This window comes from Sorex fumeus, unplaced genomic scaffold, assembly GCF_029834395.1.
Source record: "Sorex fumeus unplaced genomic scaffold, SorFum_2.1 ptg000061l, whole genome shotgun sequence".
NCBI classification, from domain to species: Eukaryota; Metazoa; Chordata; class Mammalia; order Eulipotyphla; family Soricidae; genus Sorex; species Sorex fumeus.
The window spans coordinates 28,984,520-29,000,250 of NW_026606118.1; the positions used below are offsets into that span (position 1 = coordinate 28,984,520).

General features: G+C 39.2%; 1 protein-coding gene across 2 annotated transcripts in view; it reads left to right on the forward strand.

Annotated features, from left to right (window-relative positions):
• Nucleotides 1-15,731, forward strand: part of MAP3K5 (mitogen-activated protein kinase kinase kinase 5) — a 295,163-nt gene that overhangs the window by 192,624 nt on the left and 86,808 nt on the right. For both annotated transcript variants that reach the window (XM_056126083.1, XM_056126084.1), the window contains exons 10-11: nucleotides 1,613-1,720; nucleotides 13,627-13,676. In XM_056126083.1, coding sequence (XP_055982058.1) covers nucleotides 1,613-1,720; nucleotides 13,627-13,676 — 158 coding nt within the window. The remainder of the gene's footprint in view (nucleotides 1-1,612; nucleotides 1,721-13,626; nucleotides 13,677-15,731) is intronic.

The following is a 15,731-nucleotide window of genomic DNA, read 5'->3' on the forward strand; positions in this document are numbered from 1 at the left end:
GTATAAAATTAATATATTGAATTTGTAACATAAGGGCCAGAGTAAAGTATCTAATCCAAGTTCTTGCTCAGGCTGTATTTCAAATTTTTGTGTATATCATAGCTTTAATGAAGATATGACTCCTGTAATGTATTCTTCTGAAGGGCTTTTTTTCCACTCTTGGCAAATTTGGTTGATACATATCTAGTTATAAAAGGCAGTGCTAGGGAGGTGCCTCAGAGGTAGAGCATGTGCTTTGTCTGTGTGAGACTCTGGGTTTGATCCCTGGCACTGCAAAAATACACAAGAAGGAAAGACAAGTTAATTTTTTAAAAGCTAATTTTCTTGTGGTTGGCTTTCTTGTGTTTGGGGGGGAAAGTAGCGGGAGGGGCTTTCTAAGTTTACTCAGGAGGTCCAGGAACCCCGCCTGGAATCTTAGTCAGTTCAATAGTAGTTTAGTTGAAGATCTGAGGATGCAATGCTGATTACACCTTGTGGTTTAAGGGATACCCAGGCTATCCCAGAGGGACTGAGAGCCTTTTGTACCACACCCTGCAGTGCTTAAGGACTACTCCTAGCAGTGCTCACGGGACCATGTGGTTTCAGGAATTGAACCCAGGTTGGGCACATGTCTGGCATACTGTAATATTCCCCAGTCTATTTTTATTGAGTTTTAAGCAGTGGCATAGAAAGGAACTACCAAAGTTTCTCTGAGAGGTTAAGTATTGAATTCTCTTTTTAAAAAAATCCTGCTTAAGTCTTCATAGAAAATTTGAGCTATTTAGGTGTCTTTAAGAAGCATCTATACACATAGATCATTGTAGTATCTTTGAAATCAGGTGTGGTACTTTAATTTTATTTACTCCTAAGATGAGACCTTACTAATACTATAAGTATAGCATATGACTATATGCTTTGGTAGGATTTTTTTGTCTCACTTATCATACATACATCATTCTTATGTCTCCAAACAAAACAAATTTTATTTTTGTCTTTTTCCTTTTACAAGGTTATATATATACATGTATCATTACTGAAAATAGCAATTTTATATTGAAGACAGTACAGAAACTTTTTATTTCATATAGCTATGCTATTTCCTTGGTTTATTTATAAAGCTCTTTCAAGAACTAAAATCACATCTCAATTCATTTACACAGAAATTCACACTATCGCATCTTTATGATAAAGTGTGGCAGCGGAAACCTAAAATAAGAATGTGGCATCTGTATATGGAATATTTCCTTTCCTGTCTGCAGAACTATTTGTTGTATGTTTCTTTCTTTGACACATATTTATATAAGTAGTTTATGCATTGTTTTCAAGATAAAACTAAAACTTAAACTATATATTAGGTTACCTGGGGATAACTGAATCAAAATATAGACTGAGAAATTTATTCCCATTTTATCAATTAAAGGCAATATATTTTTGAACTTACAATTATTGTATACCATTCAAATGTGCAAAAGAATTTATAAGAATATTAACAACTCTAAGTGGTTTTACTTATCAGAAGTGAACCCAACTTCTCACCCAGTAACCTCCCAGATAAATTCTATTTTTACAGTAGCTCTAAATAGTTTCATTCTTAAATCAGTAACACTGCTCTTTTTTGTCTTATGTCTTCAAGGTATTAATATTAGAACCAACAAAAATCTATCAGCCTTCATACTTATCAATCAACAATGAAGTTGAGGAAAAGACAATATCTATTTGGCATGTGCTCCCAGATGACAAGGTAAATTTTGTGGTTATTAATACAAGAACATGAAAATAAAGAGCTTCATTTCCGTTTTTCTATTTATATATTCCAGCAAATAACTGCACTATTTAAGAATTAAGCATGGCCAGAGCATTAGTTCAGAAAGTAGAACGCTTGCCTTGCACACAGCCAACCCAGGTTCAATTTCCAGTGCCCCATATGGTTCCCCAAGTTGGCCAGGAGTGATCCCTGAGAGCAGACGATTTCAAACACAGGCAGTTTGTGTGCCCAGGCCACACCTTACTTATTCCTAAGAAAGCCCTAGGCAACCAGGTTTGGACCCCAAACGAAACAACAACAAAAAAGAACTAACCTTCATGCATATTTATTATATTGGCATAAGTATAGTCTATAATATAAGCTTTGTTAAATTTGGATTATAGATTTTGCTTGCTTGATAAAATATAATTGAAATATTTGGTTTTTATAGTTGTATAATCATCCAGCAAATACTTGAAATTGTATTATTTATTTTATAAATTCATGCTGTAAATTAAATTATATGCCAAGGAACTAATACTTAAAATATATGATTTTACAGATGTATATGTTAATTTTTGGAAACCTGTCAGGATAATAACACCTCTACCTTTTACACTGATAAGATTATAGTTGTCATTACATCTGGCTTTTATAAAAATATTATTTGTCTGCTAAGTCTCTGATTAGTTACTGACTCAAAGGACTGGGCACAAACAAGGTAGACTGTGCTGCTGATAGACCTCAGAAGCATCTCAAAATCTATTATTCCATTCATGGAAGTCATTTTTCTAACACTCCCCACTTCTTTATTTCATTAGTTTCAAGGCATGTGCAAATGCTTTTTTTGAAAAAAGAAAGAAACTTGTGCAGACCTGACTAGTACACAAAATGAGCCACAGAAATGAGAAAAGTGGTTTTGAGGAATTTTTCAGAATTGCTTTTCAAAACCCCTTATAATTTTCCTTAAACACCATCAATGCATTCAACAAATATTCACTAAGGACGTACTATGGGACTAACACTCCTGGTTTTAGATTAGTTAATATATGCATGCCTGTAGGATGCTTATTGCCTGCTCAGGAACATAAACAATTAGAAATTAATATAAAGCACATTAATGGAGAAAGATAAAGGAAGTAGGAAGTACATTTGGGACAGTGTGCCTATAGATTTTTTTATGTGTCTGTGCAGCCTTTGAGTTAATAGACATGAATTCAGATGCTGTCACTGCTCTTGGGCTGATGACTGCTTCAAGCCTCAGTGTTCTTATCTGTAGGATGGGATAATAACCATTAGAAAGGTTGTTATGAAATGTAAATGCAATTTTAGAAAGTTAGTGTGTTACACACAACCTAGCATATAATAAATGTACTGTAACAATAGTAGCATGGCAGTAATCCTTTAGAAAGTTCTTGACAGTATATAGGGTACTGTGATATTGTCCATACCTTGATTAGTTTTTTGTCGTTTCTAAGTCAGAGTGAATAAAAACCTAGAAACTTCCTAAGTGCTAACAGCCAGAAAGGTTGTTTTTTGTTAATGAGGTGTCTTGGGAAATGCCTAAGGATGCAGCCCAGGGAGCCAACCCAGTAATTGCCTCGCTGTCATTCCGTTCCTTGAATTACTCGAGCAGGCGCCAGTAACGTCTCTATTCTTCCCAACCCTGAGATTTTAGCAGCCTCTTCTTACTCATCTTTTCCCAACGATTGGAAGCTCTTTCAGGGTTGGGGAGTCAGACTTGTTTTCGTTACTGTACTTGGCATATCGAATATGCCACGGGGAGCTTGCCAGGCTCTGCCTGTGCAGGCGGGATACTCTCAGTAATTTGCTGGTCTCTCCGAGAAGCATAAATGAGTAGGAAGTGTCTTATAATGTGTCACATGGCCGCTTTGTGGCCGCACAGTCCGAAAAGCAGCCTAGAGCATGGCAGTGGTTGGGCAGTGGAGGTCGGCTGCTGGGGCTGGGTCCCTTGCGGTGGGGAGGGCTCTCACCTGCCCCACAGCCTGGCATGGAGTCCAATGACATGGTTCTGGGAGCCTCCTTTTATACTCCCGTCTGGGAGGAGCATCTGTGAGTTCTAGAGGGTAGCTGATGAGATTATCTGGTGCCAGAAGGGTGTGACTTATGGGTGTGATCCCTGAATCACTGGAGACTGGGGAAAGCAGGCAGAGGATCTCTGTTCCGGGTCCCGTTGAGTCCAGAGTCCAAGGTTGCCAAGTTCCACATTATCTGGGTTCTTTGGTACTTCATTCTTGCTTGAGACTTGGCCTGAGGGTCCAGAAAGCGGCCTGGAGTGTGGCGATGGTTGGGGTAGTGGAGCTTGGCTACCGGGCCTGTGTCCCTTGGGATGGAGAGAGCTCTCACCTGTCCCACAGCCTGGCGCGGAGTCCAGTGTACTTATAACCAGGAAAATAGCTAATCACTCAAAAAGATCACTCACTCTTGTTTGATTTTGAAATTGTCATGACCTTGGATTCAGTATGACTTTCAGTGGCCAATTGTTTCCTAATAGTATCTTCACCAGTAATTATGGGTTATAATATTCATACCTTTCCCTGACCTCCTTCCCGCCCCTCTCCCACATAGAGGAGGGAGCATGTGTTTCGAATCAGTCACTAATGGCCAAAGATTGTGTTGCTGGTGACTCAAGTGAGGTAGGAAGTAAACAGATGGCAACCTTAAGAAGGGAGTCTACCATTTTCCTCTCTACCATTTTCCTTGGTCATGCAAGAAAGTGCCTGGGGAAGAAAGTCTTTATTAAGCACCTGTACGGTACACACCTTTATCTCATCAGCTCTTTAGGACAGTCCTTGACCTGACAATGTGGAAAATGTTCCTTGCCACCCAGTTTATTGAGATGTTGTGGAACTCAGGCAGGCAGGAGGGACTACTGTTTGCTGGAAAGGAAAATTTCTGCCCAGATTCTTTACAGGTTAGAAGTTCTTGTTTTATTTTGTGGTGCCACACTTAACAGTGCTCAGGTCTTCATCCTGCCTCTGTGCTCAGGGATTATTCCTGGCAAGGCTCAGCGGACTCTATGCGGTGCAGGCAGTTGATTCGGGGATTGACTGCATGTAAGGCAAGTTCCCTAACTGCTGTATTACACAGGTCCAAAGTTGTTTACGAATCTGTCACTTTCCCTCGCAGAAAATAATTTCAGGAGGAGACAAAAATGAAGTAAAGTAGTATTTGAGATTTTGAGAAAGGAAAGAGAGAAACCTGTTCAAGTAACAGTGTGAGCTTCTTCAGAGGGAGAGAACCTAAAATGGCTTTTGGCACAGAGTTGTATGTAGATATTCTTCAAATTGCCTTGGCCTGGAGTTTTCTGTAGACATAGTTAATCAGGGTATGGTCATAGAAGAATCTTGAAATTAAATATATATATATTTTTTATTTTGGAGCCACACCTGGCAGTGCTCAGGGCTTACTTCTGGCTCTGCAGTCAAGGATCACTTCTGGCAGGGATTTCTTCTGGGAACCTGATGTGGTGCTGAGAATCAAACCTGGGTCAGTTAGGAGGTTTACTCCATGGCTTGGAGGCCAGCCACACATGCTAGGGGAAAAAGCAGCTCAGATAGAGAAGGGAGCACCAAATAAAGGGTGTTAGGAGGATCCTCCCAGGATGGGAGAAGCATGCTGAAAGTAGACTATAGACCAAACATGATTGCCACTCAATGCCTCTTTTGCAAACCGCAGCACCCAAAAGGAAAAAGAGAACAAAAGGGAATGCCCTGCCACAGAGGCAGTGTGGGACCGGGGGGGGGGGGGGGGGGGATAGGAGAGATACTGGGATCCATGATGGTGGAAAATGGACACTGGTGGAGGTATGGGTACTTGACCATTGTATAATTGAAACCCAAGCACAAAAATTTGTAAGTCTACAACTGTATCTCATAGTGTTTCACTAATAAAAAATAAAAAAATAAAGAACTGGATCAGTTGTGTACAAGGCAAGCATGCTACCTACTGTACTTTTTTTCCAGCTCCTGATTATTTTGGTGGTCCTCTTTCATGTTCTTACTACAGCCTTTTCTTCTTTGAAATTTCTCCTCTCCTTCTGGGCTTCAGACTTATTTGGAGCCAGCAGTGATGTCAGTCAGTCAAGCTTATCCAGACCTCAGTTTTTGTGTCTATAAAGTGGGCCCATCTTTAATGGTTTTCAGCTACTATAGGGTTAGTGATAGAGTAATTTCTTTAAATCACATCTCAGTTTTATTACTGATACATGAGCATTGATGGTGGGTGTCAGTATTTGTCCACAGTTTCCAGGTTCTTCACTATTTTTTTTAGCTTTCTATTGAATCACTGTGAGCCTTACAAAGCTGTTCATGATTAGATTTCAGTCATACATTATTTCAACACCCATCCCTCCACCAGTGCACATTTCCCAGTATGAAAATATTGAGTAATAAAGATGCTCAGACTCAGAAAATAGAAAAGTTTATTGAAAGTAGAAGAGAGACTCCCTTCCAAAGGGGAGGAACTTTTTAAGGCTAGTATGGCTCATTTTGTGGGTTTGGGTTTTTTTTTTCAATCACTGTAACATAGTTTCAAAGCATTCATGATTGAATTTCAGTCATGCAATGTTCCAACACCCATCCCTCCACCAGTGTACATTTCCCACCACAGATATCCCCTGTATCCCTCCTACCACCCCCTCTTACTCCCACCTCACCCCACTGCTAGCCTGCCTCTATGGCAGGTACTTGTCAGAGAAGGAAATTGTTTTGTGGGTTTTTGTGGCTAAACTATATCTTTGTGTTTCTTATCAAAGTACCAGAGGGTTTCCATTTGTTTCCCAGAGATGTCTTATTAATTTAGGGCCTATTTGTATTGCTAAGATTAGTATGTCCCATTTCCACATAGGCTGGTGGGGACTGTCTGTTGATTTAAGACCTTTTAGGTTATATATTCCATCAAAATGAAGCTGCTTGCAGAAGCTGGCAAGGGAAATTGAGCATGTGCATCACTTCCATCTGGCTGTTCCTGAATTTTATCTTTATATAATAAAACAGTAATTGAATAAGTAAAAATCTTTTATTGAGTTCTCTGAGCCCCTCTAGCAAATTTGTTTGAACCCCAAGAGGCATTTTTTGGAACCATCAATCTATAACCAGAGTAATCATGTCACTCTGGGATTATCCAGAGTTGAGAATAACTAATATAAAATTAAGGGTAAGCCTTGTTTTGCTCCTCCTGTATGATTGCTTTTCTTTCACTTAGAACACTTTTTTTCTGACACTTATGGTCACAGATGTGGAGAGACTTTCTTCACAAAAGCAGTTTTCTGGGATACCAACTGGGAATGTACAGTTGGACTCAGTTATCACATTCTCCACCAAGAGATATTGTCAGACCCCATGGGTTTTAAGGACTTTATCTCATAGAATTCTCCCACCCCTGGTACATTTCTGACACCTGTTAAGAACCCAGTTTTTGCCTGTGTTCCTGCTGAATCTAGTCATTAATGGCTTCCTCCTCTGGGCCAAATTTTCTGTGAATGTCCCTCCCAGAATTTGGGGGAGCACTTATAAGTCTTTTAAAAGACATTATAAAAGGTACAGATGAACAACCAGGTGAAGAGAGACGTTGGGTGAGGTCTTGGAGTATACGGAATTGAGAGTATTGCCCTCTTCTCTTCCTCATTCCTAGGAAACTGCCATTGGGATTATATTAAGGCTATATTATATAGACCAAATCAATTATTAACTCTATTTTCGCCTTTTCCCTCTTTGGAGAAGTGGAGGATTAGGAGTCTTAAAAGTTCCTAACTTCTTTTAATATTGGTTTGTTCTTCAACCCATATAGGAGCCCGCCCAAAAGAGCCTATTTATTTGTTGTTGTTCTTTTGTTTGTGGGCCATACCTAGTGGTACGAGTGGGGAGAGAGGGAAGTGTTACTCCCACGTGGCAGGGTCCTGGCTTCCTGTATGCAATGTTTGTTTTGGGCCTGTTGAGTTAACTCTCTGGCCAATGTCCTAGTGCTTTCATCACTTTGGAAGCTACAATGGTTTGAAGACTTGTGGCAGAGATGGGGGTCAAAGAAAAACAATAGAAAAAGAAATTGTTGTGTTCTTACCACTTAGGACCTCTTAAGACTTTTAGAAGTACTGTACAAGGAGCCAAAGACAAGGCGACATATTTTTTTTATTACTTTGCAACTATCTGTATTCATGTTATTAACATTGTCTTGTTTTGGGGGGAAGTGGGAAGTTGACCAACCTGCTGTACCCAGAAATTTCTCACGTCTATGTGATCAGGGATCAATTTCTGGCAGTGCTGAGGGTGAGCGGGAGAACCATATGCACTACCAGGGATCTAAACAGAGTTAGCTGTGTGCAAAGCAAGTGCATTGACCTCTATACTATCTCTCTGTCCCCTTATCATTGTTTTAAAGTGCATGGCATTTTATTTTCTATCAGTTATTTTTCAACTTAGATTTATTTTTCTTTTTGGGCCATACACAGCAGTATGCAAGGGCTACTCCTGGTTCAGTGCTCTCAGCTGCATCATGGGGGTGATGCAGTGCCTGGGAACAAATTCAAGCCACTTGCTTGTATAGCCTGCACTCCAGCTTTTTGCGGTATCTTTCTAGGCCACTATCAGCATTTATTATACATTTATTTTTCTTATCTTTGCCTTAAAACCTACTTTCTTTTAAGTCACAAAAAGTAGTTTCCCTGCCCCATATTTTGAGTTGAGAGGGAGAGAAAAAGCAAGAGAGCTAAACTCAAGGCTGGTATTTTCCAGTATTCTTGGATGAAATACAGCAAAGTCAACTTATAAAATATTAACTTTTCCTATGGCTTGTTCACATATTTACATTTTTAAAAAGTCTCTGAATGTACATTTTCCAAGCAGACATAGCTCAGTTGTCCAATTTAAAATACAAATACTGAGAAATTTGGAGACATGAACATTATATGGGAGAGATTTTCAAAGACTTGACTAGAAACAGCAAGGTTATACAAGGACACTTGGAAACAGAGGCTAAAGGAATTAGTGATTAGCAAATCCTGGAGATTGAATGGAGAGCCAGAAGAATTTGAAAGGCAGAAGAGAAGCCAGAGTAAGCCAGAGATATTTGGAAAATGATTTAGTCTCAGCAAATTGTCATTATTTTCTCCTTTTTTAGAGGTTCTTTGTTTAGTAAAGTCAGTTTTGTACTGATTCTCTTATGTTTTGTGTTCGTTATAGGGACAGCTTTTACTTAGCTTAAATATATAATAGGATATAAACAGGTATGCTAAGAAGGATTAGAAATTTAGGCTGTGAATTGTCCAGCTTCTGTTTTTACTGTTTTTTTGATAAGAATCAAAGGTATGAGTCTGTTAAGTCAGCAGTTAAGTCATGCCTACCACACACCTGACCCGGGTTTTATTCCTGAAACCATTTATTTCCTTGAGTATCTCCAGGCGCATCCCTGGAGGTTCCCCAGCACCACCAGGTGTGGCTCTTAAGGCTCACAGCACTGCCAGGTGGCCCAAATATCTGGGCCCTGCAGAGGCCTAGCAGCATTGCATATTCTGGGCCCAGTTCAATTCAAGGGCCCTGTTGTTTGAGAATGGGGCCCCTGGGTCTTTTAAGCACTGTTTGGGATTCCACCACCACCACCAAAAAAAAAAAAAATCACATATGCATTATCCCTATTCCCTGTTATCTTTCTTTAGTGCCAAATGTTCTTGTCCAAAAATTTAACTTCTAATATCAGTTCTGCATTTGTCAGTTTCTTTGCCAACCCAACCTAGTCTGTCTGTCCATGATGTATTCACTGCCACTTCCATTTTCTCTATTTTAACAAAGCATTTACACAGTTTGCATGATAATGTGCAATAAAAATAACTCTTATTTGCTTGCCATAACCATGCTGCCAGACCCTGCTCCAGACTGTTTCACTTGGAGTGCCCCAGATTGGAGTAGGTAAGACCTCTCCCTGCCCCAGAGGACTCAGCCCCAGCAGCTGAAAACTTCCAGAACTCAGCTACCACCCTATTCACAGTCGCTCTCCACTTCATAAGATACACCCTACCCATACTCCAAGAGCACCGCACCATGGGATTCAAAGTATGAGGAAACCACCCTGAGAGGGAAATATTATATTATTTCAGTTCTGCTTTGGGGCAGGGATTGGGGTTCGGGATGGAAACACTCAAAATATGGTGGTGGAAAGGTGGAATGGTGGTGGCAATTGGTGTTTGAATATTAAATGTAATCAAATATTGTGAACTACTTTAATAAATTAAAAAAATTAAAAATAACTTATAATGTTAGTTTAAGAAAACTTTAATAACTATAATGAAATAACAGATAAAATTTAGGTTTAACAGGTCTTCAGCTCAACAGGAAAGGCATTGTTTTTGTCATTTTTTAACTTTATTTATGAAAGTAGGGCACTTGGATTTCATTTATCATGAATTTTATTTTATTCACTCTATTTGCATTAAAAATACGAACTAATAGTTATATAATCTGTATAATGCTATATTATTGCTAGCTATATATTAATTAATTGCTAGCTATATATTATTAATGCTAGACCATTCTGCCAATTTTCAAGATTTAAGGAACTCTGTATTCAAAGTCCAAATAAATAGAAATCCTAATCTTTTAATAGTTGTGTCCCACATTTCCCCCCTTTTCCTCCCTTCTATTGGTGACGTTGTTGCATTTATGCCTGATTGTAGTACTGCCCGGTAGTCATCCATCAACTTATTGGTGCCTCTGTACTTCCCACAGTGCACCCCAAAGGCCCCACTCTCTAGTTACATTGCTTTGATGGCAATGAAGGAAGGAAAAGTAGCACTTCTGACTGCAATGCTTGCACATCTTTTGAAGTTACAGAGCAGCTACTGAAGGTAGTTACAGAGCTTTTCATTTCTGGCTGTAGTGTGGCTAAAAATCACTTTGTAGTGCCAGAGCTTAGGGTAGCTCAATAGAGCGGTCAGGATTGCATCTGCGTTTTTGATTTTGGGACACCTGTACTTGAGCATGGAGCCATCTTGCCCCTAATAGTTGTCCCTTCGGTAGTTTTTACTTAGTTATTACTTGAAGAAAGTCTGCTTTCATTTTTGTATAACTGAAAAACCTAAGGGGTGGGGAGCTAGAGAGAGATATAGACATTATTTCAATCATTATTTCAATTATCCCTCCTATTAGATTGAAGTTTAAGCCTATTTTGTGGCTCTCAGTCAAAGGTTTCTGGCAGCTGGTCCCAGTGGAATACTACAAACTGGCTAATTTTTCTTCCTCACTCTAAACCAGGAATGTGCTCACCTCAGATTCTAGATTTTGATGATTCATGATGCTCTCAATCATCAAGGCTGCTTTTAGCCACAAAAGTGTCTTAAAAATTAGGGAAATGCTTTCACATTGTCAGAACTTCTGAGGTGAGGTTCTTCTAGAAGGAATTGTAGTGACTTTAACAGGATCAAAAATATGTTCTGGTGTCTCTTGTTTTTTTTTCTCTCATGGTCTCACATGGAAGCTTCAAGCATAACTTCACATAGCATACAAAGGATGAAAGAAGGTCTGACCCTCTCCTTTGTTAACCAAAGATTTGTTGGATTTTCATTTTTATTAACCAAGATTTAACCAAAAGTTAAATCTTAAAAAAGGGAAATGGACTTTCACTGATCAATTTACACTAGCCAATCTCATTGTTCCTAAACACTGTCATCTAACTTGGGACAGAATTCATTTTGTGTTAGCCAGGAAGGAATTGACTATCCTAGGGAACCAAAAGTGTCTGTCACGGCACAACTCCTGCCATCTGCTCAGTGTTCTTCCTAGTCCCTGTTCTTGCCCTAGCTAGGATCTGGATCTAGGATCTGGGCTAACAACTCAGCAAGTTAGGTGTCTGTTGGTTAAACTAGGTTGAGTGTGGGTTGAGGCTTTTGGAGGGCAGTTTGTCATGTCATCCCTGCTCAGGTTGCCCCTTTCCCTTAAATCTCAAACTGGCCCCAAGGACCTTTTGCCTCGAGTGGACTTTTTAGCTCGCTAGTGCCTCCATGTGGCAGGTCTCAGAGCCTTCCTTATTCCAGATTATTTCATTTCAGGCCCAGGACTTTACACTGCTAAAATGAAATGTTCCCTGGCAGCCCATGCAACCTTTCAGGAACCTATATTCTGGAAATGCACTATTCCTTTCCTGCAAAACCAGCCTAGACAATCTGGGGAAACTCTCCTTGGCGGCTCCCAGAGTAGGACCAGGAGAAGATTGACACATGTCTTGGTGTTTGTCAGTTGCTGTGTTCACTTGCAGGTTTGCAGTCTGCCCTGCTTACCAGCTCTATCCTCAGTCCCCCAGCCCCTGGTCCTGGAAACGCCTTAGAAAACATCTTATTTGCAGCCTTTAAGGATAAGGCTGCATTTTATGTGAGTCCAGTGTAGGTAACAGCTGCAGCTTCTTGGGTCACATGTAATTAGGAGGTCACTTGAGGACAGTGGGGTTTAGAAGCAACTTTCCAGATTACCAGCTGAAGCTGCAGGCTGCTATTTTAATTTAGCTCCTTTTGTACGCTGGTTGAGAGAGCCATATTCTATGAGCAACTTTTTATGGTATCTTCCTTCCCTGGGCTTCATACATTTGCTTCGAATAAATTCAGGTTATGTTCCTATGACCTGACTGATGTATAGTTAAACTAATTTTTTTAGTAAATTTACTTTGGAGCTTGAGAGAACCTTTTTTATCTGTTTTTTTTTTTGTTTGTCTGTTGTTGTTGTTTTTTTTTTTAATATACCCTGCTGTCCTCAGACTTACTCTGGCTCTATGCTTAAGGGGGAACCATATGTGGTTCTGGGATCAAACCAGACTCCACCACTTGCAAGGAAAGTGTCTTACCTCCTGCACTAACTCTTTGACCTGTGAGAATCTATTTTCAAGTTGCATTTTCTAGCAAAAAAAATGTATGCTGTAGATATAAATTGTAATTTCTGAGTGGCTAAGTTCTAGAGCAGCTTAGAGCCACAAAGCTTTCTGGCCTTCTTCAGTAGTTCAGCCATGATCTCAGTCCTCTAGCACTATTGTAAGTGGGTAGGTAAGTTTGGTTTTTTCTCGTTATCTTATATTTAGAGAATTGTAGTCTGAGTTGTCTACTTTTTGTACAATACTTGCTACATCTAGCAAACATAAACCATTTTATTCCTATTAGAGTATTTATATTCTATATCTTTTTCAGATACATTCTTATAGAAAATGAAACTCACTTTGTAATTTATTTGAGAATAATATTAATACAAATTTAATACTTCACTTTAGTAATACACTCAGGAAACACATTTTGTATATTTCATCTTGGTTCTGCAAGTTACTAATGAAGATCAAACTTACTTTAGTTTTGTTACATATTATGTTAATTTTTACATAAATCGGCAACTATATGTTGTGACTATGACTGGACATTATAAGTATAATTAAACTTACTTGCCTGTGCTATTTTCTGAAAAAATTAGAACCACTGTTTTAGTTGGAAAACTTAGTGAAAGATAGGTCAGTAATAATGATCTTAAAAGCCTGCTAGAGATTTTATCAAATTAATGGGGTTTTTTATTTCTCAGATAAGAAATGTTTTCAACTCTAATAATGAAATTACCTTGGTTACTGAGTTTTTTATTTACAAATTAATACAAAACAGTTTATTAGGCTAATCTGCTGGGAATTAAGGCTTGCAACTGGCTGAACTACTTTTATGTTGTCTCAGAAGTTGGTTCATTAAAGTGTTGGATTATATAAACATCACACCGTGGCTTAAGAATAAATTTCCATATCTTATCAAATACTGTGTTTGTGAGTTAGACAGTAGGTGAAACTACCCAAAGAATATGATTTTAAAATAATGAAACAGAATTCTTGTATTGTTTTTCCATTGGATGACTTTTCACTATTCTTTTTCTGTGTTCTAGAAAGGTATACATGAATGGAATTTTAGTGCTGCTTCTGTCAGGGGAGTGAGGTAAGTTTTCTTGATTTTTTTTTTTTTTTGCTTAGAAGATAGACAGTTTTTCTGAAGTGTAAATTTTTAATAGGATTTTCAGTTATGGATAAAACTGCAGTCTTAACAAAGAAGAAAATAATGCATTGATAGAACTGGTGGATGTCATGGTCAGTGAAGTTATTCAGAATGAAAGAGATAGATATGCATTTGGTCTCTCTCAAATGTGGAGCTTAATGATGCACATTAAGACATCAACAACAATCCAAAGGCAACATAATGAGGGAACTAACACACTATTGAGTTTGGGGAGCTGGAATCAAGAGGGAGGGATGGAGGGTAGATACGCTAGATTGATGGGTGTGATATCAGAATTAAGTCCATGAGAAACCAATATTTATAGTCACTGTCTTCCTGTTGTTCATCGATTTGCTCGAGCGGGCCCAGTAAGTCTCCACTGTGAGATGGGGCTCTCCTAGAGGGGCGGAGGAATCGAACCCGACTTGGCCTGGCTGGCTGCGTGCAAGGCAAACGTCCTACCGCTGTGCTATCTGGCTGCGAAATCTGTCACCCCATTGATCGCCAGTATTGATTCCGCTGATCTGGTTGGCTAGGCGGGTGTCCCCTTCCTCCCTCACCACTCCATGTATGTCCCTCCCAAAGCTGCACGCTCGGTCGAAGAGGACGGCCTTCCTAGAATAGAGACGGACCAGTGTTCGGTGGAGGGTATACGAGTAGCTGCGCTCCCCTGCTAGAACCTCCAAACAATATTTGTAGTATTATAAGCAAAAAATAAAATAAAAAATAAATAAAACAAAAAATAATAATGCAGAGTCTTTTTACTGATAAACAGTTTCAACCTTCTTTGGTCTTACATTATGAAAATATTTGCAGCGGGTAGTGCATTTGACTTGCATGCGGCCAACCCGGCCGACCTGGGTTCGATTCCTCTGCCCCTCTCGGAGTGCCGGGCAAGCTACCAAGAGTATCTCACCTGCACGGCAAAGCCTGGCAAGCTACTTGTGACATATTTGATATACCAAACACAGTAACAAGTCTCACAATGGAGATGTTACTGGTGCCCACTTGAGCAAATTGATAAACAATGGGGAACAGTGCTACAGTGCATTCCCTGTCAGGTTATCTTTTCCTAGATGGATACAAGACACAAATTTTGTCTACTGGATTGTGCACTGTTATTTGGTAAAACTAAAGAGAATTCATTTTTTTTCCCAGGGTACAAAGTGGCACTAACCCATTTTTATTATGATGAAAGCAAGACTGAAAAGCAAATTATTGCTATGCCCAAGGTGGCAAAAGTTTGCTTATTGTTTTTTTTCAGTTTTTTAAAAAATTTTTATTAGTGAGACACAATGAGGTACAGTTGTAGACTTACAAATTTTGTGCTTGGGTTTCAATTATACAATGATCAAATACCCATCCCTCCACCAGTGCCCATTTCCCACCACCACAGATCCCAGTATCCCTCCCACCCCCCATCCCTCCCATCCCACCCTGCCTCTGTGGCAGGGCATTCCCTTTTGTTAAGAGAATTCATTTTTAAAAGTCTTTTCCTGGACCAGAGAGATACAGTGGGTTAGATGCATGTCTTTTACACAGCCAACCTGAGTTTGATTCCTGGCACTGCATATGATCACCAAGTCTCACCAGGGTGATCCCTAAGCACAGAGTAATCCCTGAGCCCAGCCAGGGATGGCAAAATAAATAAAAATTAAAAACTTTCTTAAGGTCATTTATTTCTGAAGTGTTCTTGAGATTCACCTTAGTTCTGACATTGCTATCAAAATCAGTGACTCAGAAAATGTTTCATTTTGATTTATCTTTCCTGAAAAAAAAAAATTTGTTAAAAAATTTAAAACCATAGGGCAAGTACATACATACTAGTTTACATAAAAAGCTCTTGGAAATTTCAAGCAGAATTAGTTGTGTTTGCTACTATTTACTTTCCCACATAATAAAAATAGGAAAACACAGGCCAATTTCAGCAGCTCAATTATGCAATACCCTGTAGCTTTTGGCATAAAGGTGACGGTGTTGTTGAAGCATGAACTAATA